This window comes from Plutella xylostella, chromosome Z (genome assembly GCF_932276165.1).
Source record: "Plutella xylostella chromosome Z, ilPluXylo3.1, whole genome shotgun sequence".
Classification (NCBI taxonomy): Eukaryota; Metazoa; Arthropoda; class Insecta; order Lepidoptera; family Plutellidae; genus Plutella; species Plutella xylostella.
In genome coordinates, this window is record NC_064012.1 from 14,391,567 (window position 1) to 14,418,071 (window position 26,505).

The window sequence follows — 26,505 nt, forward strand, 5'->3', positions numbered from 1 at the left end:
CTAGGTACTTCAACATTGCAGACTGCATCATTTGAGACTGAGTAATTTGGTGCTAAATATTGTCACAGAAACTTTTTCATTACTCGCGAGTGTAATTGAATTTGTTTATATAATATATATATATATGTGTGTGTATAATATATACAGGTTGGGTAAGCCAGTTGGGACTGGATGCAGTATTGTTTCATTTTAAAATATCAATAAAAAATAACATACTATAGGTACTTTACTGATACAAAATTCCATTAACATTAATTGCAATTAAATTATCATATTCAATTTCTCCGCTTGTTAAGCTCCTTTACACTGACAGGTGGAATCAATCCAATCAATCAAAATAAATTCATCATCAGACAATGACAATGGTATTAGCCAGCGGCACAATGATATGCACCGAATTAATCCGCTGGTATTAACAAGAGCAATTATCATTGTTGACTCTATAATTATGAAAGGATTTGAAGTTATAGATGAAAGTGAGTTTTAAGCGATTAACTCTAATGAAAGTAAAATCATCCGTTGCGTAGTTTATCCAATTCGAAATAGATGTAAAAAAAATATTTTTAAATATGTTGATAAAGATAAAGAAACATTTATTCGACACATAGACAGCGACAGCAACAAAAAGAAAGATACAGACTTAAAGAAAAGAAATACATATACAAAATAACAAGGCCAAAAACATAATAATAAAAAATTAACATGAGGCAAAAACAAAAATACAGGCAAAATATAAAACAATAACACAACGGGTTGCTGTGTTGCACCTTTTAGTATCTTTTTTTTGGTGAGAATTGAACTTTCTTTAATTGAAGCAAGATTTTTACTTTTTCTGTTTTACACCCTGTATATTTAGGTATCTGATTTCATGAGTCCGGACTCCGGACATACAAAGGCGTTATGAATTATACAAAATAAATAAAATGTGCAACAGTATTTTCCAATTTGTGTTATAGCAAAACAATGAGAAATTTTATATTCACCGCGAGCTGGAGTCAGTATAACACACTAATTAGTTTTATTTTTCACGTTGTTTGACCAGTTTAACCTTATTTAAAAAAGTTTTCTGAAAGCTGAAGTTATAATGTTATCTACTACATTCGTAGTAAACTTAGCCCAAAAATAGTAATTATAAATCATCTAGACAAAATTCCTTTAATTTCTTGTGTTTTTTTTGTATTTTTTTCTTGGTGTCAAAGACGAGACACTACATCACATCTAGGCGTGCGCGTCTTACGCCCCGTGCAAGGCCTTTAGGCGTATTCATATACTTCGGTTTCTTTTCAATCTTCTTCTTCTTACACGCTAAGTTTATCCTGTTTACTGACTAGTCATTTACCCACAGGTGTTCAGCGGCGCAGCAACCTGTTTCTACGCGTTCATCGGCTTCGACATCATCGCGACGACCGGCGAGGAGGCCCACAACCCCAAGCGCTCCATCCCGCTGTCCATCGTCATGAGCCTCGGGATCATCCTGCTGGCCTACGTGTCTAGCTCCATGATACTCACGCTTATTGGTAAGTGATAAAAAATTCTTCATCCGAGAGAGAGAGAGCGAGAGAGAGAGAGAGAGCGGAGACAACATTACAGTATAAGATAAAACGCCTGCGTGTTATTTTAAAGATCTTTATAAGTCTTTTATAAGTCTTTACGTTATCCTCAAAGCGCTTCATCCCGTTGTCCATCGTCATGAAGCTCGGGATTATATTGCTGGCCTACGTGTCTAGCTCCATGATACTCACGCTCATTGGTAAGTGAAGAATAAGTCTTTTATTTTTATTTATTTATTTATTTTTATTTTGGCTTCATACAGTCATAAGTTATGAAAATACAGGTTTAAATACTTACATACTATTATAGACTCGGAGAGCCGACAATTTAAAATTAAGCTATATTTTAGTTTACAAATATCCAGAGAACTATCAACTAGTGGACTTATAAGAAAATTTAATTGCTAAGTGAAACAATTACAAATTTGAAATAGCGTGGTTAAGATTGTAGGTAGGTTACTTATACAATATGATGTCTAGTAAGAATAGAATAGAATGGAATATAAAAAAACAAGGAAAGTTACTAATACTTACTATAGTTATATTAGTGATTGAGGTGTTTCAAAATCTTACTTTTAAATACATCTATAGTGTCATTAAATGGGTCAATGTTGGAGGCTGATAATTCAGAGTTATATAAGTGTAGTGTGCGATACATATAGCTATTACGAGTATAATTTTTATTGTAATTAGGAAGTATAAATAACTTATTTCTATTACGAAGAGGACGTAAAGAACGCAAGAGGCCATGGGATCTCACAGTAAAAGGGATTCTACATAATAAGGATGGACAAATAATTTTACCGTTTAAGATTTTATATAAGAACGTGAGGTCCATTAACTTCCGTCGCAGGCTTAGAGGGGTGAGATTAAAATGTTTTAGTCTTGAATCATAAGATGTACAGGGGTAATGAAATTTGAATGATAGGCTTTTAAGGAACTTCTCTTGAACCTGCTCTATACGTTTGATGTGTATGTGATAACAGGGGGACCATACAACTGAAGCAAATTCTAAAATAGATCTTATGAATGAGTAATATAATATTTTAATAGTATTTATACTTTGAAAAGGCTTTGAAACTCTATTTATGAAACCTAAATTTCTAAATGCTCTATTAACTATACTGTCTATATGTGAATTATATGTCAAATTGCTATCCATCAGTATCCCTAAGTCACGAATAGTATTAACTCTAGGTAGCTCGCTATAATGTAGTGTGTAAGGAAAAACTAGTGGCTTAATTTTACGAGTATAAGTTATGACGGAGCACTTGCTAGCGTTAAGAAAGAGTTGGTTCACCTTACAGTATTCAGTCAGAGCACATAAATCTTGCTGTAATAGCAAACATGCTTGCACGTCAGTGATGATCCTGAAGATCTTCGTGTCATCTGCATACAGTAAATGTTCAGCGTGCTTAAGGACTCCTCCGATGTCATTGATATAAAGTGTAAAAAGTAACGGTCCCAAGTGGGATCCCTGAGGAATTCCTGAGGAGATATCAAGAAAATTTGACTTAAAACCCTTTAGTACTACCGCCTGACTACGATTCCGAATATAAGATTCGATCCATCGCAACAGAGATCCATGTACTCCGAGCTTTAACAACTTTTGTAACAGTGTATCATGGTTGATTTTGTCAAACGCTTTGGAAAAATCTGTGTAAATAACATCCACCTGTAAATTTCTGTTCATAGCATTAAGCAAGTATTCACTGAAACTAACCATATTAGTCTCAACACTACGTGATTTGATAAAGCCATGTTGTTCCTCAGCTATAATGTTTTTGACAAAGTATGCTAATTGATTGGTTACAATTTTTTCAAATATTTTTCCGAAAATACTTAACTTAGAAATGGGTCTATATTCAGTTAAGATGTCTACTTTGTTATTTTTAGGTATTGGTGTAATAATGGCCTTTTTCCAAATGGCTGGGAAGACTCCGGATGTGAGAGAAAAACGATAGATATATAATAACGGTGTAACCAATTCTTTAGCACACCTTGAGATTAAGATTGGGTGAATGCCATCTGATCCAGGTCCCTTATTAACATTTATTCGGGTGAATTCGTTAAATATGGTATTTTCGTCTATATTTATGAAACTTAAATCTATGCTGGATAAGTCTTGGTTTTCTTGGCTACTATGAGTGTTGCTCGTAGAATGAGGTGTATTACTCGTATCAGATTCGAAGACGGATTGAAAGTAATTATTGAAGGCATTACATATGTCCTCGCCACCCGAAATAATACGACCTTGATAGTATAATTTATCTGGAGTTTTATTAGCACATTTTTTTGACTTTACGAATGTCCAAAAATGCTTAGGATCTTCTGTAATGTATTCCTCAGTTTTCTTAATATAGTACCTAAAGCATTCTTGTTCCATTTTCTGTAGTCTAGATCGTAGCAATGAAAAAGTATTATAGTCTGACAAATTGCCATAAACCTTCCACTTCTTGTGGAATTTGCGTTTTTCATTTCTGAGTTTTATTAGTGGCTTAGTGTACCACGGTGGAGATTTATCAGTACAATGATAGTAAGTCGTTGGAACAAATTTATCTATTAAGTTATTAATAAAATTATAAAAGTAATCAGTCATTTGGTTGACATCGGTTAGGGTACTGAATATCACTTTCCAATCTACTGCCAATAATTCAGAGCGTATTGAATCGAAATCCGCCTTAAAAAATAACTTACGTGGGGTTTATTTTGGCTAAGTATTGGAATTTGATTAACTGATAGGCTAATATCTAACGACTTGTGATGCACATCCTCAGGGGTAAGTGGGCTCTCACAGGCATTAACATCACATTCCCTACTATAAAAAACTAAATCTAACAGGCGATTGTTAATATTGAACAGCGAGTTATGCTGAGAAAGTGCATTATAATTTAAAAAGTTACTTGTTAAACATGCTAAATTATCATTGGAAGGTTGAATTTGCATACTATTGCTAATACTGTCGTATTCCCAAGTTGCAAAGGTGACATTAAAGTCACCCATAATTAAGAATAACTCATTAGTGTGGGAAGTTATCAGGTTACTAGCCCTATCATAAAAGGAAGACAATAAGTATTCGTGTTCATTCACTCACTACTGTAAAAACCTTCATTCAACCATGATTCAGTTATGCAAATTACATCGTAAGAACAATTAGAAACGGATGAGAAAAAGTTGTGAGATTTTGTCCTAAGACCTCTTACGTTCTGATAATAAATCAATAAGTTACATTTTGTACTCAACATTAGAACAGAGATAAAAAAAGAACCTATAGTTAGTTAACACAGAGATGCACACACTAAAGTTTAAGTAAGCAAGTTTATTTTTAATTAAGTACACTTGTAAATAGAAAAGTAGTTTTTGTTTTTGTATTGACCCCATTTTGTTTAAGTTATGGATACGGGTAGTAGCAATATTGAGATACACAACTATTAATTGTAATTTGTTTACACGGTACAATACATTTATACAACATGACCTTGATTGTCTTGACGATTGCAAATTAATTTGTACAATGTTACATATCAAAGTGAACAAAAAGTGAGGCTTATGAATATGGTAACAAAGGTGAATATTGCAGTACATAATTATACTCACTAGTTTTAGCAGTCGAACATGATTTATAGATATATTACCCGTGATTATGATAATATAATAATGGTGACAGACAGAGTGAATAGAGATTAAGAGTCAAACAATTTTAACTAAATCTTCTTCAGATAGTATAGGGAAAGGCTTCGAGATGTCGGTTTTACGTAAGAAAATTTTGCAATCGCGGGTGTAGATGTACTTGTAACCAAGTTCTTTACCTAGGCGTCTCGCACGGCCATGCAGCACCTTGTTGTGGGGGGCCAGGTGCTCGTTCACGAAGATAGGCTTGGCGGCTCCGTCAATGCCGGCATCAGCAGTGGTCAAGCCTCGGCGCACACGGACGGCAGCTAACATATCGCTTTTCCTCTGGCGTTGAGAGAATCTGACTATTATATTTGGGGGAGGTGTGTGGGGTGTAGGTGTGCTCGTACCTTTGTTTGAGTTATTAGCAGGTGCATACCTACGATATCGAATGAAATACTTGTTACTTGGAAGGTCTTTTTAATCCACTTTTGTGCGAAGACTACACCAGATTTTGCTTTTGTGTTTTACCGTTGAAACTTTGGATCACTACATAAGCACTGCTTATGTACTCAAGCAGCTATATACCTTAGTTGAGGTCATCGGCCGCGCCTCCGAACACTTGATTAAAACCTTTGTGAGGTGCTACCTACTTTGTGGGCTAATCCTCACTGAGGCCAGTACACACTCTGGGCGTCACCACTGAAAATGAACCTCCAAACAGGCTTTCAAATTCACGAGATTCAACCCGCCTTAAAAGGTTTACTCGCTAGACAAAAAGATGAAAGTGATCGTTTCTCGTATGCAGAATCACGCACCAAAAGAGATTCGATTTTAGAACTTTATCGATTAGAAAAGAAACGCTTTTAAAAACACGCAGACTTGGGAAGAGCTTCTATCTGCGTTGTTTCACCACAGCAATATTGAGCCAGTTCTCAGAATAATGGTGTTTGCGCCTTGAATACGTGGAGTAGACGATCGCCTTTGTACTAAAGGCTCGCTTATACCTTAGTACAATGGGAGCCTAGAGCCAACCGCCAAATAATCGGCTCAAATTCTATCAGGCAACTCAGCTAGGCGGCTCTCAGAAAATCGCCATTCGTGCATTATAAACTGGAGAATCGCTCTATGCAAATTGAATTAGGACTTAGGGTTTGAGCTGAGAACCAATTCGCTTACAGTCCCAGGCTCAGAGGTTACAGTGGCATTAATTATCCGTTGATTGGTTCGTGTTTACACTGGAACTACTAGGTTTTGAATTGTAAGCAATCGATTAAATCCGCTCAGGTAGAAGGTTTCTCGTTAGGTTAGGCGATCCGCTCACTGCACGAGAGTTGAGGTAGCGTCGAGGCGGCTCTAGCGGTGACTAGCAACGGACGGATCGCCTTAGGATGTTATTAACCAACTTAACTCTAAGTAAATTAACAAATGTGAATTCATTTCCTGAATCAGATATTTACGTATTATAAACATTGAAAAATGATTTCAGTTTATTGATACACGAATGGCTACCGGTTGCCATTAACAGAAACGTAACTTACAAGCCCCAGGCTCAGAGTATTCATTACAACGTCGATATTCCAATTAATTTCATGCGCGAACAACAAGTAGGGAAAGATAAAAAACATAAATTTTAATTGATTTCCCTTTATACGGCTGCTAACTTTCTTTAATTCGGAGGCGAATAAAATATACGCCTTATAGAATCTAAGTCATTGTAATATAATACCTACTTAAGTATAATTAGATTAATAAGTAAGAGTCGGCAGCTTTTTAAACTCTACATAATTATGTATAAATATATAAGTTTCGCAGCTCTCCTATATTTTTCATTTCTTATAACTGTATGAAGCCAATATTAAATAATGTAATAAAAATAAACCGAGGGTCTACAGAGTGTTGCACAAATAGAGACGCAATCCAAAAAAAAAAAATCGTAACACTTTCCATGTCCAACGGCAATGTGGGGTCAGTCTCAAAATCAACGAACAAACTTACATCATTTTTCAACGAAAATACAACGTGATACAGCCGTGGATCGGTCAGCGCAACAAAAAACAAATTTGCAGCGTTAACCAAGTAAGGCCTGGGTCTCCTATTTACGCCGCAGGTCGCGACCAGCGTCACGCCGTAGGCCGCGTCACGATGCTCACTATAGAAATGTACTGATGCGGTCTCCCTCACACGCCAACGTTTGGCGCGTAGACGTAGTGAGCATCGTGATGCGGCCTAGGGCGTGACGCTGGACGCGACCTACGGGGTAAATAGGAGACCCGGGCCTAAGACTATCTCGTTGTGTTAAGCGTACTGATTGTGTGAAAATTTTTGCTCGATTAAGAGAGTAACCCCCTTGTTCAACTCAATTCATCGTGTGGTCAAGGGGAAAATGGGGATCGCATTAAATCCAAAATAGTATGTAATTTGAGCTAACTTGATCTGATGTAATCAATAGGATTGTAATTACTGATTACCGAAGTGAAAAGCCGTATTGAAATTGAATCCATTACACACCCAGGATGATTAGTTTAAACGGTATGAATTATAATTAGGTAGGTATGTTATTGTATTTTAATATTATCCTAGGGTTGGGACATAATTATTGAACTTAAAGAATACTTTATACACAAAGAAGTCTTAAATTAAAAACAGGTTTCCAATCCCTACCCTATTACACATTATAACTAAGTGGCCACAGCGCCACAGACAGGTTCACAAAGGGAGAGCATTTGTGAACCTGTCTGTGGCGCAAACTCAAACTCAAACTTATAACACCGCTTTTTTAGGTAAGTGTTTGGAATGTAAAATGTGAGAATGAACGGCACGTGAGAATTAAGAGTTGAGAATTAGGTACTGAGTGCCTCTTCTGGATTACTCTGTAGTTGGTATTTAAAACGGCTTGAGACCTATCACGTGAGAACAAATATAGGTATAGCAAAAATCAGGTGACTAGCTTGCGACTCACCTAACCCCTTTCGGGGATTATAGTTATGAGCATAATACACTACCGGGCAATGAAAAGGTTCCACTGAGAAAAGCACCAAATTAAGTCTAAACGGAAAAGGTTAATGATGCCTTTTGCAACATTGAAGTACATTTCACTGAGCATCAGAATATTACTAACTAAAAACGGTAATAATAGGTTCTAATTTTAAATTAAATATTTGAAAAAATTGGGGTCATGTGGTGTCCTCATTTTGTGAGTGGAACTTTTTCATTGCCCATGAGTGTATTATGTATGTACGAGAATTTCTGAGTGCCTCTTCTGGATTAACCTACCCTTTAGTTGGAATTTAGAGTGTACAGGTGACTGGTTTTCAGACTAAATAGTAGCGCAAACTGTGTTAACTGCGGCTAATCGCGTCCCGAACAGTAATTACACGCCAATCCGGCCACACACTCGGCCATACACATACACTAACCATACAAATCTCAAGGGTGTAATTAGCTTCGCAAACACCCCCACTGTGTTAGGTCTAGAATCTAGGCACTCGTGGGAAGCTGTTTAGTATGTTACAAAAGATTACTTATTCACAAAAGATAACCTCACAAAAATATGATAACAAGCTCAAATCCTAATCCTAACTAATATTATAAATGCGAAAGTAACTGTGTCTGTCTGTCTGTTACTCTTTCACGCCAAAACTACTGAACGGATTTGAATGAAATTTGGTATACAGATGATCTAGACCCTGAGAAAGAACATAGGCTAATTTTTATCCCGGAATTTCCGCGGGAAATCTTTTTAAGGCGAAGTGAAGCTCGCGGGTACAGCTAGTGTATACAAGCGTACGAAGTCTAACGTCATTGAGTATGAATGGTCTGGAGACGAAATAGGCAGACGTTCCCCTCTGGCGGGGTGGTAGGCCAGAAAGGCCCACCGATTTATAAAAACTAGTTGCAGTCTCAATTTTAACTAGACTCAATCTAGTTGGCAAAGCGTTCGTTTCATAGAAAATGATTTGTTTACATACTAAAATGACAACTTCAATTCATAGAATATCCAGATTCCGGATTTGATCACGGATTTGGTCATGGTTTATTGTTATTAGCAGTTGCCTAGCAATCAATTTCAAAAAAATGCAATAGTGATGTACCAGTAAGTAGATATTTTGTATTGATCGACAAAAAAGGTTATAGTTAAAGGATCTCACAATTTATTTTATTTTGCAAAATATTTCGTTCATACATACAGTTACAAAGCGTCCGTTGTCGAGCGGGCTTCAGTGATCGTAACTGATCACTGAGACTAAGCAACAACTGGCACGGTCAGGCATTGGATGACCAATGGATGGGTGACCGATTTAAAGTGGTTCTTTTCTAGACTCCTCTCCGTGCTTCGGACGGCACGTTAAGCCGTGGGTAAGCACGTAAGCTTCGGCAGCAGTCGTTAAGCCTAGTCAGAGGCCTTCGGGCAGCTTGAAAACATCTGACAGTCGGGTTGCCCACTTACCCGATAACTCTCTCAGCACAGGCTTGCTTGTGTTGGGGTCCACCAACCCGCACTTGGCCAGCGTGGTGGACTAGGCCTAAAACCCTTCCTTCAATGAAGGGAGACCCGTGCCCCAGCAGTGGGGACGATATGGGTCGTGATGATAGTTACAAAAGTTAGTAAGTATACCTAATATAATTAATACATAGTTGTATAAATTATATAAATTGTATAAATTATATATAATGCTTCGTTTATTTCATAATTTAAATAATTTGTAATTAGTATTTCCAACCCATGCTCTCGAATTCATCGATAACACTTATCGATAATTGTTACATCCATTGGCAATAAAAATGACGACACTGTGTTCATGATTAAATGTCACTTCACATAACCCTTATTGCTGGGTATTAAAACTCATAATGACATGTCAAATGGGACATAATCATGGTAAACGGTAAAATTCCCCCCCGCAAAAATTGGCAGACTTTTTTGTATCAAGAAAGATCGCTATGACGCTTCCCGAGGGTACACCCGAGTCCGCGTTGTTCTATGTCTAACGTAGTACTGAGATTTAGTAAATTACTTGCCGACTGTAATATTTACTCACAGAATTTCCCCCTCCTATATTTCCCAGACTGTGAGTTAACAGAAACGAAGCATTCTGCTTGTCTGAATCAAGAATAAATAGAAATTAAGTGGATTCTTATATGCAGTCTGGGATCTCACGAATATTATTACGGTGCCCCTAAAACAAAATATTTCTGGATGTGCCAAGAAAAAAAGCGAAGGATAGCGCCGTATTACATTGAGGTTAACGGCGAGAATTGCGTGCACCATCATTATGCGCTACCTACCACACAAGGGATTTCACCATCAGCAACGTCATTGAAGCAACGAATAAGCTTCTTTGTGTGAACAGGTATAACATAATTTACTGGAATCAACAATTTTTTCCTCGTTCAGCAAGGACCATAAAACTCAATTTTGATAAATAAAATTTTGATTTGTCATTTTTGTCTTTGCATCGTCGATCAGCTGATCCATACATAGAACAACGCGGACTTGGGTGTAACACGCGCTCCACACTCGCGCCGCGAACGCACACGAAAGCGCGAAACGCGAGTGTAGATGTTGTTCGCGCCTTCGCGTTCGCGGTTCGCGGCGCTTCCCGTCCGGTGTCGGTTTTTTGGCCCGCGACAAAGGGTCCGCGACGCGCGAACGCGAACGCATCTACACTCGCTGTTTTTTCGCAGTAGCGTTCAAGACATTGTGGGGGATGGTTGTGCGTGCGTTGCTTTCGTTTCACAACTAAATGGGATAATGAACTCAAACGGACGCTGCTGGAGTGTTACCAAGCTGAGCCGATGCTATGGCAGTCGAAACACAAGAAACATAATGTTAAACTTATCAAATCATTTATTAAATAAAATACAAAATTCATTAAACATAAAATCCACCCTAGCTTCGTCAAAAATAAAATACAAAAAAAAAAAAAAAAACAAACAAAACACAACTTACTTAGCTAAATAAACCACCCCAGGACGCACCCGACCCAAAAGTCCCCATAATGCTAGCTGCGTTGCCGCGCTGCACGGCAAGGGAGATCCTCTGTGCCAGGTACGCCCCAGAGCGGTAGTCAAAACCGCGGCTCCTCAAGCGTCGCCCAATCTCCCTGACGAACTGCCTCCCCTGTTCCCCCCAAACCCCAGTGGTCTCAATGGCAAGAGGCACAAAAATATAGCCACCCGTAATCAACTGGCCGTATTTGACGCACTTCTGTCGTGCAGCCGCCTCGGCAGCCGCACCCACCGTGCCAGCAGTGTGCCCCACGTGGGACGGGGCAAAAGTGCAGACGCATGTGGCGTCCCAGAGCAGGCACCGACCTTTCTCCCACGGTATCAAGGTGAGACCGTCCGGACGCCTCCCATCACTGCGACTCAACCCCGGCGGCTCAAGAACCGCCGGAATGTCAGCAGAAATGAGAGCCCTCCGAACGATATCATTTATTGCGTGATGCCGTGAGATTCTGCCTGCACTTCGGACACAATGAAGCCCATGGCGCCCCTGCACGTCAACGTTTGCACCACAAACACAGCGATACGTCACAGCCCAGACGAAGTGCCACCGCCACACGCAAGGAATTGTCATCTAACAAAGTCCCTAAGTGCGGCGATGGCAAAGCGTGAAGCCACAGCCCGGACTCAGGGCGGGATACAGCCAGCAGACGCGCACGCTCAGCTGGAAAGTCGGGATCATCACAGCCAGGACAACGAGCACGCCAGAGACTCAAGGCCTCTTCAGCGAACGGAATGCTAAAGTCATCACCATTGACTTGTAAGATACGAGTGACTAACTCCAACACCCCGCTCGCCGAGGCCAGAAAAGCCGGCAGCTCGATGTCCTGAAGGCGACGAATGCCCAAACCCCCATGTCTGATGGGTAGTGCCGCCTGAGACCACTGGAGGTCTGACATCCCCACGTTGAGAACACTCTCAAGCAACTCTCTGAGCATGTTGTCATACCTCAAGGACTCCTCTCCGCACAGCCAGACCGGCGCAGTACGAAGAGTATATGTCAGCCTTGGGATGGACAAACAGCTGCGCAAAATGGTTAGAGCCACATGCGCAGAGAGCTGCTTGAGGTGGGGCTTAGTGTCTGTCAAATTCCTGAGTTTGGAAAGGATGACCCCAGGAACACCCTCAGCAAAGATGGGAGCACCCAGAAGAGTGAAGTCCGATTTGACTAACAAATTCACCCCCGGGACCGCGGCTTCCACTCGCATGCGGGTATCGCTAGGCAGCTGCCCCGAACATGGAAACAGCTCGCATTTCTGTGTGTTCAAGCACAGTCCCAAGTTACTGAGACCCTGTTTCAGGGTCTCAATGTCAGCCAAAACTACCTCTGGGCTGCCCCCCAAGGTACCATCATCTAGATACCACACGTTGAGAGGAGAGCGCAAGTGAGCCACAACATCTTGGGTGGCCAGGCTAAAGATCAAAGGGCCTAAAGGATCGCCCTGTTGAACACCCACCCTTGACTCCACCAGGCTATCACCATAGAATAAATTACTTGGTTTCGAATAGCACTGATGGAGAAAAGGGTACAGCGCTGGGGTATGATCTCTAACCCGCGCCAAAATTATGTCCCTCTCAACCGTGTTAAAGGCGTTCCTGAGGTCAACCTTGATGATCACGTCATCCGAACCATCGCGGGAAAAGAAACATAATAATAAGAATAAGGTTCATGATGCCTGGACACATCATCATCAGCCAATAATCATCCACTGCTGGACATAGGCCTCTCCCAAGGAGCGCCACAACTCTCGGTCCTCGGCCTTCCTCATCCAACTACTACCGGCTACCCGCCTAAGGTCGTCAATCCAGCGGACAGGAGAGCGTCACACGCTGATGCCTGGATACGCATAAGTTCTATCATAAATAATTATATGTACCAGTGGCGGAGTTAAATAAAAAGAAGGATTCGCTAATGTCGAGCTTTAGAACATAATAGAAAAAGACTGGCTTTTTAGATTTAACACACAAGTAATTATAGTAAGCAATGGCAAGCAGAGTCCCAACAGCAGCAGAAATCACGTCATCATCCATTGAAGTTGCGAACAACACTGTGAAGCTTCGCGAGTGTGGACGGACTCACTTGAGCGCGAATCGTGGCGTAAATTCACGCCGCGAATTCACGGCGCGAGTGTGGAGCGCGCTTACTAGATCCATACACGGATATATTACAATTCTAACTAATCTAAACTAATATTTAGTCTTGAAACTTTACTTAAGATACCCTCTCTACTTAGTCAAGATTATTTATAACTCAATGGCGGCTAGCGAATAAGATATGATCTAGCCACAGTGGCCACGCCACCAGACCACCACTTAAGTAATCTTTTCAGTTCCGCTGGGATCTAACTGAATCTCACTTCGGTCTATAAAGAGACTAGAGATCCAACTTTAAGATGGCTGCTTTATGTCTGAGACGTGCCGTTTTAAAATGTTTTAATAAATATTTTTTTATGTTGTCGTCTTCTTACCAATATGTAGCATTCCCCTGCTGGACATAGGCCTCTTTCAAAGGCATGCCACTTAACGAAACAGAGTTCTTATTTTATAAATAAAAACTCTAAAATACACGGCGAGCAATAAAAAAGTTCCACCCACATACATCATCATCATCATCATTAGCCTATAGCAGTCCACTGCTGGACGTAGGCCTCTCCCAAAGCACGACACCCACCCACCCACATACTTAATGCCACCAAATGGCCCCGAATTTTTTAAACACTTACTTGAAATTTTATCCCAATATTTTCGTTTTAGCGTTTACGGTGTAAAATTTTGCAAACGGCGGCGGCGTTTTTTCATAATTTTATGCTTTTCTTTGCTTTTGAGTAATATGTACATACATTGATTTATAAACAGGTACGTTTTATCTACCATCCAAGACCCTATCAATCTGGAGACCGTTAAGTTACACTATAAACTTCCGGCGTACCTTAGGCACTCAGGGACTGACTCTAATCGGACTGGCTAATCCTTTTACTACGGGAGAAAACCCTAGTTCAGTGTCCCCGTGTCATCACAAAGAGAAGCAGTCATTATACCTAATAAAAGTTGTTCAGAATGAAGAGCTCTGTAACATACATTCGGATGTGCCTCTACGAAACACTCACCCTGTATATCTAGGGTCGCCTTTGTGCCCTATGTCACGCTAAACTCTGATATAATATTACTTTCACGAAAGATTATTTACAAGATACATTTTTCTAGTAAGTAATCAGACAAGATCATTGAAGTTGAATTTCTTAGTAAGTATGTGAGACCGCTGACACAAACAATAATTATCATGTTATATCCTTTGATTACGTTACATCCACACTGCACTTGAGTAAATTACAAGTCTATCTAACTATTAATCAAGCTCGACATAGTTAAATTAATTCGATAGAAGGAGGACAACGCAGGCGTCTTAATTTGCACCAATCAGCTGCACGCTGGGACGCAATTTCTGAACCCATTAATAATTCGATTAATATCTAGCCCAGATAATACCTAGCCTGTAACTAGTATATAAAGGATAAAGCAGTGTTTTCTTATGTTTAGTAATGCTGCATGTTGAAATTACATACGATGTTATGTTTTTTATTGGAACTACCCCAATACCAGCGAAAGTGAGTGAATCAATGCACGCGTGCCTTCCCTGCAAGGGATTATTACCGCTACGTTGGTACTATGTTATGCCCCTTAAGGCTTTTTCCCGGGAATATTGTTCAGTTATTGTTGTTGTTGTTTGTCAACTTTGTTTACAGTTGGAAAAGCTCGAACGATATCGCTTTTAAAAGCTTTATGGTCGATCGACCGTTTGTTTCTCTTTAACACGGTCAATCGGGGTTATTTGCTACGCAAACGTAATTAATCTGAATTTGTATACAAAAATAAAATGTAACAACGAAAATGTTTCAAAGATATTTAGGTATTTAACAGTTTGATTTAAATACAAACTGTTTTTTTTTTCAGTAATAATGACTTAGGTGGCTTTGTGTGGCTAATGTAGCATCATCACCATCATCAGCCTGTAATCAGCCTCTGTTGGACATAGGCCTCTCTCAAGGGGTGCCACAACACTTCCAATCTTCAGATTTGCGTAAAGATGTCAGTCAGCTTGCCTGTAGGTACTAACGATTGCAAAATGGCACCTGAACCTGATTTCGCCTCTGTGTACCTTGCAAAGGCAAAGTGCAGTCCTTCATTATTTGTATTTTCTAATGCGGTGATTCCCTGAGACCCTATCGCGAAGTCAAAAAATAACATTAACGACGTAATTAGTGTCAAGTTCAATACAATTTGAATCCGGAAATGGTTGTAAAAATAGTTCGCGATAGGTACACTGCTGACTCTGTTCCATGTCTATATAGAAAGTGCAATTTCGATGTAAGGTTTGATAAATTTCCTGTTTTATATCGAAACCCGAATATGATTATACATACCTACGCTTTGATCGAATATATTTGCGGTGATAATATACTAAAGATGGACGAATAGACATAATATAATACCTAACATGGTTTATATTGCATGGGCACCTATTTTACATAGTATTTCTTATTGTATCTGTGTAAGTACCTATGTATATGGTCTGTTCAAACAATTTACCTGAACGCAACATTTTGTAACGCCGATTTTCGTACGAAACTTGATGCCCACGGGGAATATGTACGATGCAGAATTCAAAGCATATTTGATCTAAAATCCAACTGCACCAATAAACAAGGCCGTATGTTCAGCAGTGCTGGGTATTGTGCGGGCTGGTATTCGCAATTGAGGCAGAAATGTATTGAAAATCCTTCCCGGAGTACTACCCGTTTTCGGGGGTCACTACAGAAATGGAACAAACGAACGCAACGGTTTGATTTAGCTCAATACTCAATACTCAATCTTTTATTGCATCCATAAGTAAGTGTTTACAGTTGTTAAATACAGCTACAACTAGGTATCAAATTATCACTATTAATTTGTACAGAATCTCTATTTGGTTGCTCCACTAAACTCGATTCTATTTCGTTGCATTTACCGTATTGATTGCGTGACTCACGTCGTTCTTTTTTCAATTTATATTGTATAGGTACTGTACAATTAGTGATTCTGTAAGAATACATTTATACTGATAATTTGATACCTAGCTGTATCTAAAACAAACTCTACTATGTATGCAATCACTTTCTAGCAGATTGTGGTTAGTATCTGGGCATTTGGCCCTGTTTGAAGCTTTTGCCTTTTCTAATAGAGAAATAGAGTAAGTAGATACATAATTTCGAAATTCCGGAAGACGTATTGTGAACAGTTACATTAAACTATACTTCCAGCCATGACAGTACATTCAATAAAAAACAATTTTATTTATTGAAAAATAAATACTCCTCAGTGTGAAAAGCCGGGCTAAATAGGACTTCTCTCGGCGTTTCATTAAAACATAATGAATGTAGGTCATTCGTGCACAAATCGCTCTCAGACGGCTGGTGTGGGATGCAATAGCAATCTTAAAACTACTTAGCTAAGAAGATTTTAATGAAAATCTGTTTAGCCGTCCAAAAGCTTAACTTCACAATAAGGTAATATCATTATTTGACGTCTTTAATTTGTATGCAAGTTACAAGTTAAATTAAAATTAAAGTTGTTTCGGTTGAAAAGGACTAGAGTAGGACTAAGTTTTGTGAGGGTGCGTTGGACGTACGGTGGCCTGCGCCTAAAAGTATACAGGCGGAGTTTTTAAAATAGCGATCCCTGATGATGAGGGGACCAGCTACATCTGTTATAAATCCGGGGACGTGTTTTGTGTGATGTGTGTAGCAGTGGTGTTTATGTGGATGTGCTTGAGCAGCATGTGAGCTTGATATCGCTATTTTAAAAACTCCGCCTGTATACTTTTAGGCGCAGGCCACCGTACTTAGCTGTATTATGTAGTTATGTGTATGTGTAACTGTGTAAATCCTATTGTTAGATAAATTACTTTCAGATGAAAATTACTGAGTAACTTCTAATTAATTAATTATTGTGTAATTATGCATATTTAAGATTAACTTATTAACTTTTCATATTCAGCAACATAATGTATTTTACCGGTAAAATAGTGGATGCATTTTGTAAATCCCCATTAGTAACTACGGTTTTAATCTGGACCAAAGAGTGTTAGTTCAATATTTACGTAATATTCCAGGAAAGTACATAATGAATGCACCGGCTAAACATGACTTTATATTTAGTATTAACTAAATCTAAAATTTTAAATCATTATTATGTTATTAGCCGCTGTTTCACGAATTTTTATTTTAACAATAGCAGGGCTGGAAGTCTCTTAAAAGTGGAAATTACATATACATAATTATTTACATCCCATTGATATGTGTATGTATAAAATTTAGCAGACTTCGGGTCCAGATCGAGGGTCACAAACGTATAGGTACATGATATATCTAGATTATAGACTATGTAGTGAGTTACATATTAATCGAATTATTAATGGGTTCAGAAATTGCGTCCCAGCGTGCAACTGATTGGTGCAAATTAAGACGCTGCGTTGTCCTCCTTCTATCGAATTAATTTAACTATGTCGAGCTTGATTAATAGTTAGATAGACTTGTAATTTACTCAAGTGCAGTGTGGATATAACGTAATCAAAGGAAATAACATGATAATTATTGAGTGTCAGCGGTCTCACATACCTACTTACTAGCTATTAATGAGTGATAATGAGAAGTAATACCTACCGCCTTTCTATTATTATTAATTATTTGAAACGGGTACACTACATAAATCCGAATTACTTTTTTACGAATATGAATATAACGATTTTTAAAATTACGAATTTCATAATTCCGAATAATTCAAAATCCCGAATTTTAAGTTTCCGAATAACGAAAATCACGAATAGTTAATAAACGAAATTTCAAACAACATATTTATTAAAATGACGAAAGTCAATTTTCCGAATATTATTATTTCGATGTTTTAAAAGTACGACTTTTTATTATATCGAATTGTTAAAATTACGAATCCCGAAGTTTTAATATTCCGAAAATACAAATTCCCGCATGTATCTTAGTTAACAAGAAATAGTTATTAAGAATAGTGTGTTTATTAACAGTATAATCCGTATACAATTTAACAATATTTTTTAAGCTATATTATTTGAGACGCTCCGCTCCGCTCCGCTGCGCTCCGCTTTGTTTTCGATATCTATGTGCACCTAACACGCTCCTCCTCGCTTTGCTCGTCGTCGCACCTATCTTTAGATTTAGGTCCTAAGGTTTTTAAGGTTAAACACCCTAAAAATCCGAGCAATTTTATTGCTTTGTTGTGTTACTTAACAACAAATACTACAAACACTTTTCTATTTACAATATTTTAACTCTATATTTGAAACGCTCCGCTCCGCTTCGCTGCGCTCCGCTTTGTTTTTCAATATCTATGTGCACCTAACACGCTCCTCCTCGCTTTGCTCGTCGTCGCACCTATCTTTAGGTTTAGGTCCTAAGGTTTTTAAGGTTAAACACCATAAAACTCCGAGCAATTGTTTTGCTCTATATTTGAAACGCTCCGCTCCGCTTCGCTGCGCTCCGCTTTGTTTTTCGACATCTATGTGCACCTAACACGCTCCTCCTCGCTTTGCTCGTCGTCGCACCTATCTTTAGGTTTTGGGTCTAAGGTTTTTAATACGTTTATGGTTATTTTGTCAAAATCACGAATTATCACATTTTCGATCGAGATTTGAATTTTTCGTGATTATAATAAATCGTTTTTTTATTTTTCGTAAGCTTAAGTAATCGGATTTATTAACGTTCGTGTATTTGACAATCGTAATAACAAATCTTCGTGATTATAATATTCGAAATTATAATTTACGTGATTTTTAGAATTCGGCATTTTAAAAAATCGGTATTGCAATATTTCGTAAATTACATATTCGGTGTTTTCAAATTCGGAAAAAAGTTTTTCGGAATATTTGGGTGTTCCCATTTGAAACACAAGAAAAGTTACTAACTTAGGTTAACAATCTACGAACTATATGGAGTGTAAGTACAAAGTAAATATTTTGAACTAGCTGACCCAGCGAACTTCATACCGCCTCTTACCCTACCCTACACTACCCTACACTACCCTACACCACCCTACACTACCCTACACTACCCTACACTACCCTACACTACCCTACACTACTACTACAAATATTTCAAGACCAAAATTACCAAAATCGGTTCAGCCGTTCTCGAGTTTTAGCGAGACTAACGAACAGCAATTCATTTTTATATATATAGAAGATAGATTAGTTTGGTTAGAAGATTTGTGACCTTATTTTATTGGTACAATGGTTAGGTTGAACTTAAGGGTGAATTTCCCGCGGCCAAAAATTGCGTGGCATCCATGAAATCGGTACTAAAAAAACAAGTTATAATTTTCTAATATTTTTTTCCGGTTAAGTGAAATAGTTATCTATGTGTAGCACTAAATATTGTATTAATAGGATTAATGGATATTTTTAAATAAAATATTAAACCTCCAAATCTTTCATTGCCGTGTCTGTCCCCTGGTAACCACGTTTTGTATTATTCTTCATTGATGAAAAAATATTGAGTATTGATAGTTAAACTTAGTTTCATTTGATACATTAATAGTTAAAGTATTGTCACGGAATACATTTATTGAAATATATAAAGAATATAACGAACGGTAAGTGAAAATTCATGTGTCCCAGAACTTCTGTTCATCGCCGTGTCCTAAACACGATCAAGGATATTGTTTTACCTATGAACTTGGGTGCCCCTCTGAGTGCGCTAATCGTTTCTTACAAGTGTCGCCTAACTGCTAGACGTGGCAGGAGGTTCATCGGTGCCCGAATTTTTGCGCAATAGTGAAAATCAGTACAATTTTTGGGGACTGGACAATTTTTCTTTCATTGCCGTGGATAGATATAACTTCTATAAAATTAAGTTTGTCTTCTAGAATAAGCATTCAAAAGAAAGCTTTTTGAAAATATTTACCTTATAAAGTGTTTATTTCTTCGAATAGTTAATACTTTTTTAGTTATTTATATTTAATGCCTTGGTTTTCATCGCCATGCTTTCATTTCCGTGGCTTCCGTGGCCAATATTTGCTATGGAAATGAAAAAAAACCCACGGCAATGAAAAAAATTTCATTGCCATGTCTTGTTAAATAATTTGTATTCATTGCCGTGGTTAGGTTATTCATTTCCGAGGCCAGGTTATTCATTTCCGTGACTTATGTTTTCATCGCCGTGGTATGTATGACTAGGCAAAGTAACATATCTTTACCATCTTTTACCTGTAATACAGGTAATACCGATCACTGACATTACCTACAGGACTAGTCAAATTACCTCTTTTTGCAGTGCGTTAAAACGGGTGCGTATCGCGATATATAAAAACGAAATAATAATAACAATCACAACATAATTATAATGAACGTTATGTATAAATAAGATCGGTGGTAGCTCAGTCGGGTAAGCGCCCGCTTCCCACGCCAATGATGTGGGTGCGAATTCCGGCACTGACATGTACCAATAAGTTCCTTTGAATTTAAATACAATGTATACCATCACTCTTACGGTGAAGGAAAACATCGTGAGGAATCCTGCATATCTACCTATACCCCTATGTGGGAAATAGTCCAAGCTTAGAAAGACAGCTTAGACCTTGGGGATATGCACATTGCACAAAGGTCCCATTCGAGAGAGCCAGGTGCAGGTACTTACACCTCCCACAGATAGTAGAATAGAATATAATAGAACAAACATCTCTACAGGAACTCAGCTGGATGCTAAGTGGCCTTAATGCAGCTTGCACAGTGTAGGCCTCCGTATGAACTTGGGCAAGACAAAAGTCATGTAGAATGTTCACATAAAACCGGAGCCGGTGATCGTTCGTGAGACAACTACCGAAGTTGTGCAATAATATGACTACCTGAGGCAGACTATTCGGCTAGGCAGAAGCAACTTCGACAAGAAGGCTGAAAGGCGCATCCAACAGTCTTCAACCATTGCGCCCTGCCAGTTATGGCATATGGTGCATATACGTGGACACTGATGGTGGGACTGGTCCACCGATTTAAAGTCACTCAGCGTGCTATGGAGAGAGCTATGCTTGGGGTTTCTCTAATGGATGGTATCAGAAAAGAGGTAATACGTCAGAGGACTAAGGTTACCAACATAGCTGTCAAAATATGCAAGCTTAGGCAGGTAGCCGGTAGTGGCTGCATTCGGAAGACCGAGGACCGAGTGTTGTGGCGCTCCTTGGGAGAGGCCTATGTCCAGCATTGGATGATTATAGGCTGATGATGATAACATGTACATTTCATATTATTATACCAATTAAAATATACTATAATTTAGCATAAAGTTCATAAAATATTCTATCATATCACATAATCTGTTAAATTACACAACACCATCAAAACCTCTAGCACCACAACCTAAAGATAGGTGCGACGACGAGAAAAGCGAGGAGGAGCGGTTAAGTGCACATGTTCATCAAAAGCGAAGCGGGGCTACATGGGGAGACGCTCTATGTTTAGGTTTTGGTGCAAGGAGTTTTAACTGCGTTATTATTATTGGCGCTATGTAGTGAGACGCTTAGCTGACCAACATGTGCACCTAACGGTTCTACCTTTTTTGGCATAAGATTTTTTTGCCTAATCTCGTATTGCATAGTAACGTTTGGTCAAAGTCTCGTTACGCCGAAAATCGTATGGCATAAATCTCGTTTAGTAAAAAGTTATTTTGCATAACATTGTTTAGCCTAATAATGGTATGGCCAAATCTTGAATAGCCTAATAATGCTATGGCATAGGTTTATACAAAGTAATAATATTCGTTTGGCTTTAACTTTGACGGAGCGTCTCCCTACATAGCGCAAACTGGTGCCTTGTATTGTTTCCGCTGTTTGGAAAACGCTCCGCTCCGCTTAGCTGCGCTCCGCTTTGGTTTTGATGAACATGTGCACCTAACACGCTCCTCCTCGCTTTGCTCGTCGTCGCACCTATTTTTAGGTTTCGATCTCATGGGGTTTGTAATAATTATATTGGTCGTTAACTTTCGATTTATTGATCATAAAATATCGTGATTTTCGGGATGTAGGAGAAAAATACCACAATTTGTACATTTTCTACATACTGAATATATTATTTATTAAGATAACATTAAGAGAAACAAGATTATACATAGGTATAGACGAACATAAATTTGAGCAAACGAAACTTAGGTGTTTAAAGATTGTGCCTAAAGAGTTTTAGACGAAACGAGCCTTATGCCACATAAGTCTTGGCAAAGTGATGGTTCGGCCAAAAAAGTTTAGACTATACGAGTTATGCGAAATGAGTTTTGGTCAATAAAGATTATGCCAGATGAGTGGAACCCGCACCTAACCGCACCTATCTTTATATTTTGGTGCTAGGTGTTTTGCCGGTGTTGTGTAATTCAGCACAGATTATGTCATATTATAGTATATTTTATGAATTTTACATAAAATGAACAGTATACGAATTGGATATTATACCTTATGAAAATATAGATGTTATAGGTAAGGTTTATCATATGTTGTGAACGTTATTAGTGTGAAATGAAACATTTTGTTTTATACGTCGCAATACGGACCCCACAATGCTACTTAGAGAATTCCATACTATATTCTTATTTTTTTATACATACTGTCGTTCTTTCTTTCGCTCCAATATCTATCCAAATATTTCTGCCATACATACCTGTCTAAGTTTGCGTTTCCCACACAGTCTTTTTAAAAAATTGCAGTGGATTGATTCTTTCATTTCCATTGTATACAGTTATTTCATTGCCGTGGAAGTTTGTTTCATTGCCGTGGGCCTTTGTTTCATTGCCGTGGACGCTTGTTTCATTGCCGTGAACGCATGTTTCATCGCCGTGGCACGAAATTTTTAATCATCCGTATCTCACTCAGTTTTTAACTTATCTGCTACCCATTAAGTAAGAACACTAACATTAACAAAAACTTTAATAAAAGCGTTTTTCTAATATAAAAAACCTTAAGATAAAAAAGTCCACGGAAATGAAGATTTTTTAGGACTTGTTGAAATCCACCCTTAAAACAGTTGACAGTTGTTAAATGCGGACCGTTTTTGCTCCTGATTGTATGTGACCATCTTGTTCTTACACTCTCACGGGCAACGAAACAGTTCCACTTACAAAATGCAGACACCAAGCGGCCCAATTTTTTTTAAACAGGGCCACTTGCAGTAACATATTATTATTAAATCTAGATTTAGTGTTAAATCTCGATTTAGTGTAAAATTGTATAATTATGGACTGACGTTTCTTAAATCGAGATTTGACACTAAACCTAGATTTTATATGTTTCTGCAAGTGGCCCTAAATAGGAAGTTTGAACAAAATTCTGATGCGTCGTTAAATGTAGTTAAATATTGCAAAAGGCGTCATTAAGCTTGCCTTTTCTCTTTAGGAGTAATTTGGTGATTTTGTGAATGGAACTTTTTAATTGTCTGCTGTGAACGTATGACTAGCGACCCTCTCGGACTTCGCAGGGGTGTAATGATGGTGCGCATACACTACAGAAAAACTGAATCGTTCCTCCTGAATCACTGTATCTATTTAAAAGTTATTTTAGTTTTAAAGATTTAGTGCAAATTTTTCCATAGTCGGTTATCTAACCGACCAGGGATTGGTTATCAATTATATGTCATCTCCATATAAAATTCTTGACAGATCTGTCAAAAGTCAACCACTTATACTAAATCTATGACCTCTTGCTCTGACATTATACTGTCAGAGCAAGAGACAAACTATTTTATTTTGTTTAACTTTGTTATGCAAGACGCTCTTAGTGTCATTTCTCGATTTAAGAAACGTCAGTCCATATTATTATAAAATTTGACACGAAATCGAGATTTAACACTAAAACTAGATTTAATATGTTTCTGCAAGTGGCCCTTAGTGTTCAATCTCGATTTAGTGTCAAATTTTATAATTATGGACTGACGTTTCTTAAATCGAGATTTGACACTAAATGTACTTAAATATTGCAAAAGGCGTCATTAAGCTTGCCTTTTCTCTTTAGGAGTAATTTGGTGATTTTCTGAATGGAACTTTTTCATTGTCTGCTGTGAACGTATGACTAGCGACGCTCTCGGGCTTCGCAGGGGTGTAATGATGGTGCACAGTATACACTACAGAAAAACTGAATCGTTCCTCCTGAATCACTGTATCTATTTAAAAGTTATTTTAGTTTTAAAGATTTAGTGCAAATTTTTCCTTAGTCGGTTATCTAACCGACCAGGGATTGGTTATCAATTATACGTCATCTCCATATAAAATTCTTGACAGGTCTGTCAAAAGTCAACCACTAATACCTGATTATGCTCTGACCGACTATTACCGAGAAATTGGCACTTAAGCATACAAAGTTACATAGAAAATGTCTTTATTTTATACTATGCAGTGAAGACAAAATGAGACAAGCACTTAGTAATCACACGGTCTTCCCTGAAGTAACTTATTGGGTCTATTTAAAAGCTTAATGTTGTTTTAACTGGTTGTAGATACATAGCTAATAAGTTTGTTTTACCTAGCTTTACTTTGGCCATTAAGGTTTTAAGTGAGGAAATTCGTTACAGGTCCAAGAAGTAAAGAAATAAAACCGTAACACGTGCCAGGTACAGTCTATAAAGTAGAATGGCCATTTCTCTAAGGCGCCATGACCCGCCAGAGCAGCCATTGATGAAACATATACTGATGTGTATCCCATGACTACAGTTCTACAGTATATACTGGTGTATTTTTTTTATTATGAGGCATGGGAGAACGTACATATAGGTACTTACCGAAAGATCCAGTCTTTGTACTGACTAGATGTTCCCACATACTAAGTTTTTTTTTTACGTGGGTTAGATTTTTTTTTTAATATTTTTCCCTCATTTATGACACCTTTATCATTGAATAAAATAGGTTTGGTTAGTGGCTGCAAAGCGGGTCATATTTGGCCATTCTCATTTTGTTTACCCACTTAATTTTATTTATACGAAAATCACGTTGAAATTCATCGATGGTGAAAGAACTCATACTATATCTTTCGAACGACTGAACGGACTGAACAAATTGTAATGAAACTCTACTTTAATACATAGTTACCAAAAAATAAAACCTTTTTAAATCGGTCCTTTCTTTCCGTGAAACATGTAAAAGCAAAACTTGTCACACCCCTTTATGAATAGCTCTTCCCGCGAGCTTCGCTTCGTCTTAAAAAGTTTTCCCGTGGGAATTCTGCAATAAAAAGTAGCCTATGTTCTTTCTCAGGGTCTAGACCATCTGTATACATATACCAATTTTTAGTCAAATTCGTTCAGTAGTTTTGGCGTGAAAGAGTAACAGACAGAAAGACAGACATACACACTTACTTTCGCATTTATAATATTGGTTAGGATTCGTTTGCCTGCGCGATAGATTTTCCCAATATCCTACCGCAACCGGCTTCTATTTCTATGCAATATGTTCATAATAATGACGGAGAAATAAGGGTCAGGTCACACGTGAGTTCCGGTGCGCAAGAAAGGCAGTGTCTATTTTAAACCCGGCACGGCAGAGGGTCGCTCCGCCACTGTCAACGTTAATTATGCACGCAGCCTACGCGGTGTAAAATAATAAACTTTGGTATTTGTACTGATACCTTTGTATAGTATTGTTCTGGATTTCATTTCTGGGTCAGGTCAGCGAAGGTAACGAAGTTATTAATGTTATGCTAATGTAAAGTTGACCCTCAACTTATTCCATAATAAAAATATGATAATTTGTGGAACATTTACATTCTGAACGGTTCATCAACAGTCGATTGTTTCGCGATTAAGTGACGTATCGTTCTATTGGCAGGACAATCGACTGTAGATGAATTTAGTATCTGAGATTAAAAACAGACTTTAGTTATTATACTTTGAAAATACGCGTGTTTCCGCGGGAAACACCGTACAGGTTTGACATAAAAGTGACGTTTAATAGCAGATTACGCCATTACGCGCCATTTACGCCCATTTACGCCTGTTGCTGGTTGCAAGTGACGTAATAACGTGCAGGAATTCCGCTAGATGGCGGTAACTTTGTCATTGTCTTTACGAAGAGACATGAAATTTAATTTAGAATGGTCGACTGATAGCTCACGTAATTTTATTAAACATTCTCGCATTTTTTGAGTCCTTCAGAGTAACGGTGTATCAGAATAGACAACTCGATCTACTTATAAATACCTGGGCTTCAGCTAAGATGATAATTACCTAGTTAGTTATTTCGTAAAAGTATTTGTGGGTAATTCGTAAAATTGCGAACTGACACACGAATTATCTTAGCTAAAACGG

General features: G+C 38.2%; 1 protein-coding gene across 1 annotated transcript in view; it reads left to right on the forward strand.

Annotated features, from left to right (window-relative positions):
- The window catches only part of LOC105391703 (probable cationic amino acid transporter), a 132,236-nt gene that overhangs the window by 68,632 nt on the left and 37,099 nt on the right, over window positions 1-26,505 (forward strand). The window contains exon 7 of the mRNA XM_048632939.1: window positions 1,346-1,517. Coding sequence (XP_048488896.1) covers window positions 1,346-1,517 — 172 coding nt within the window. The remainder of the gene's footprint in view (window positions 1-1,345; window positions 1,518-26,505) is intronic.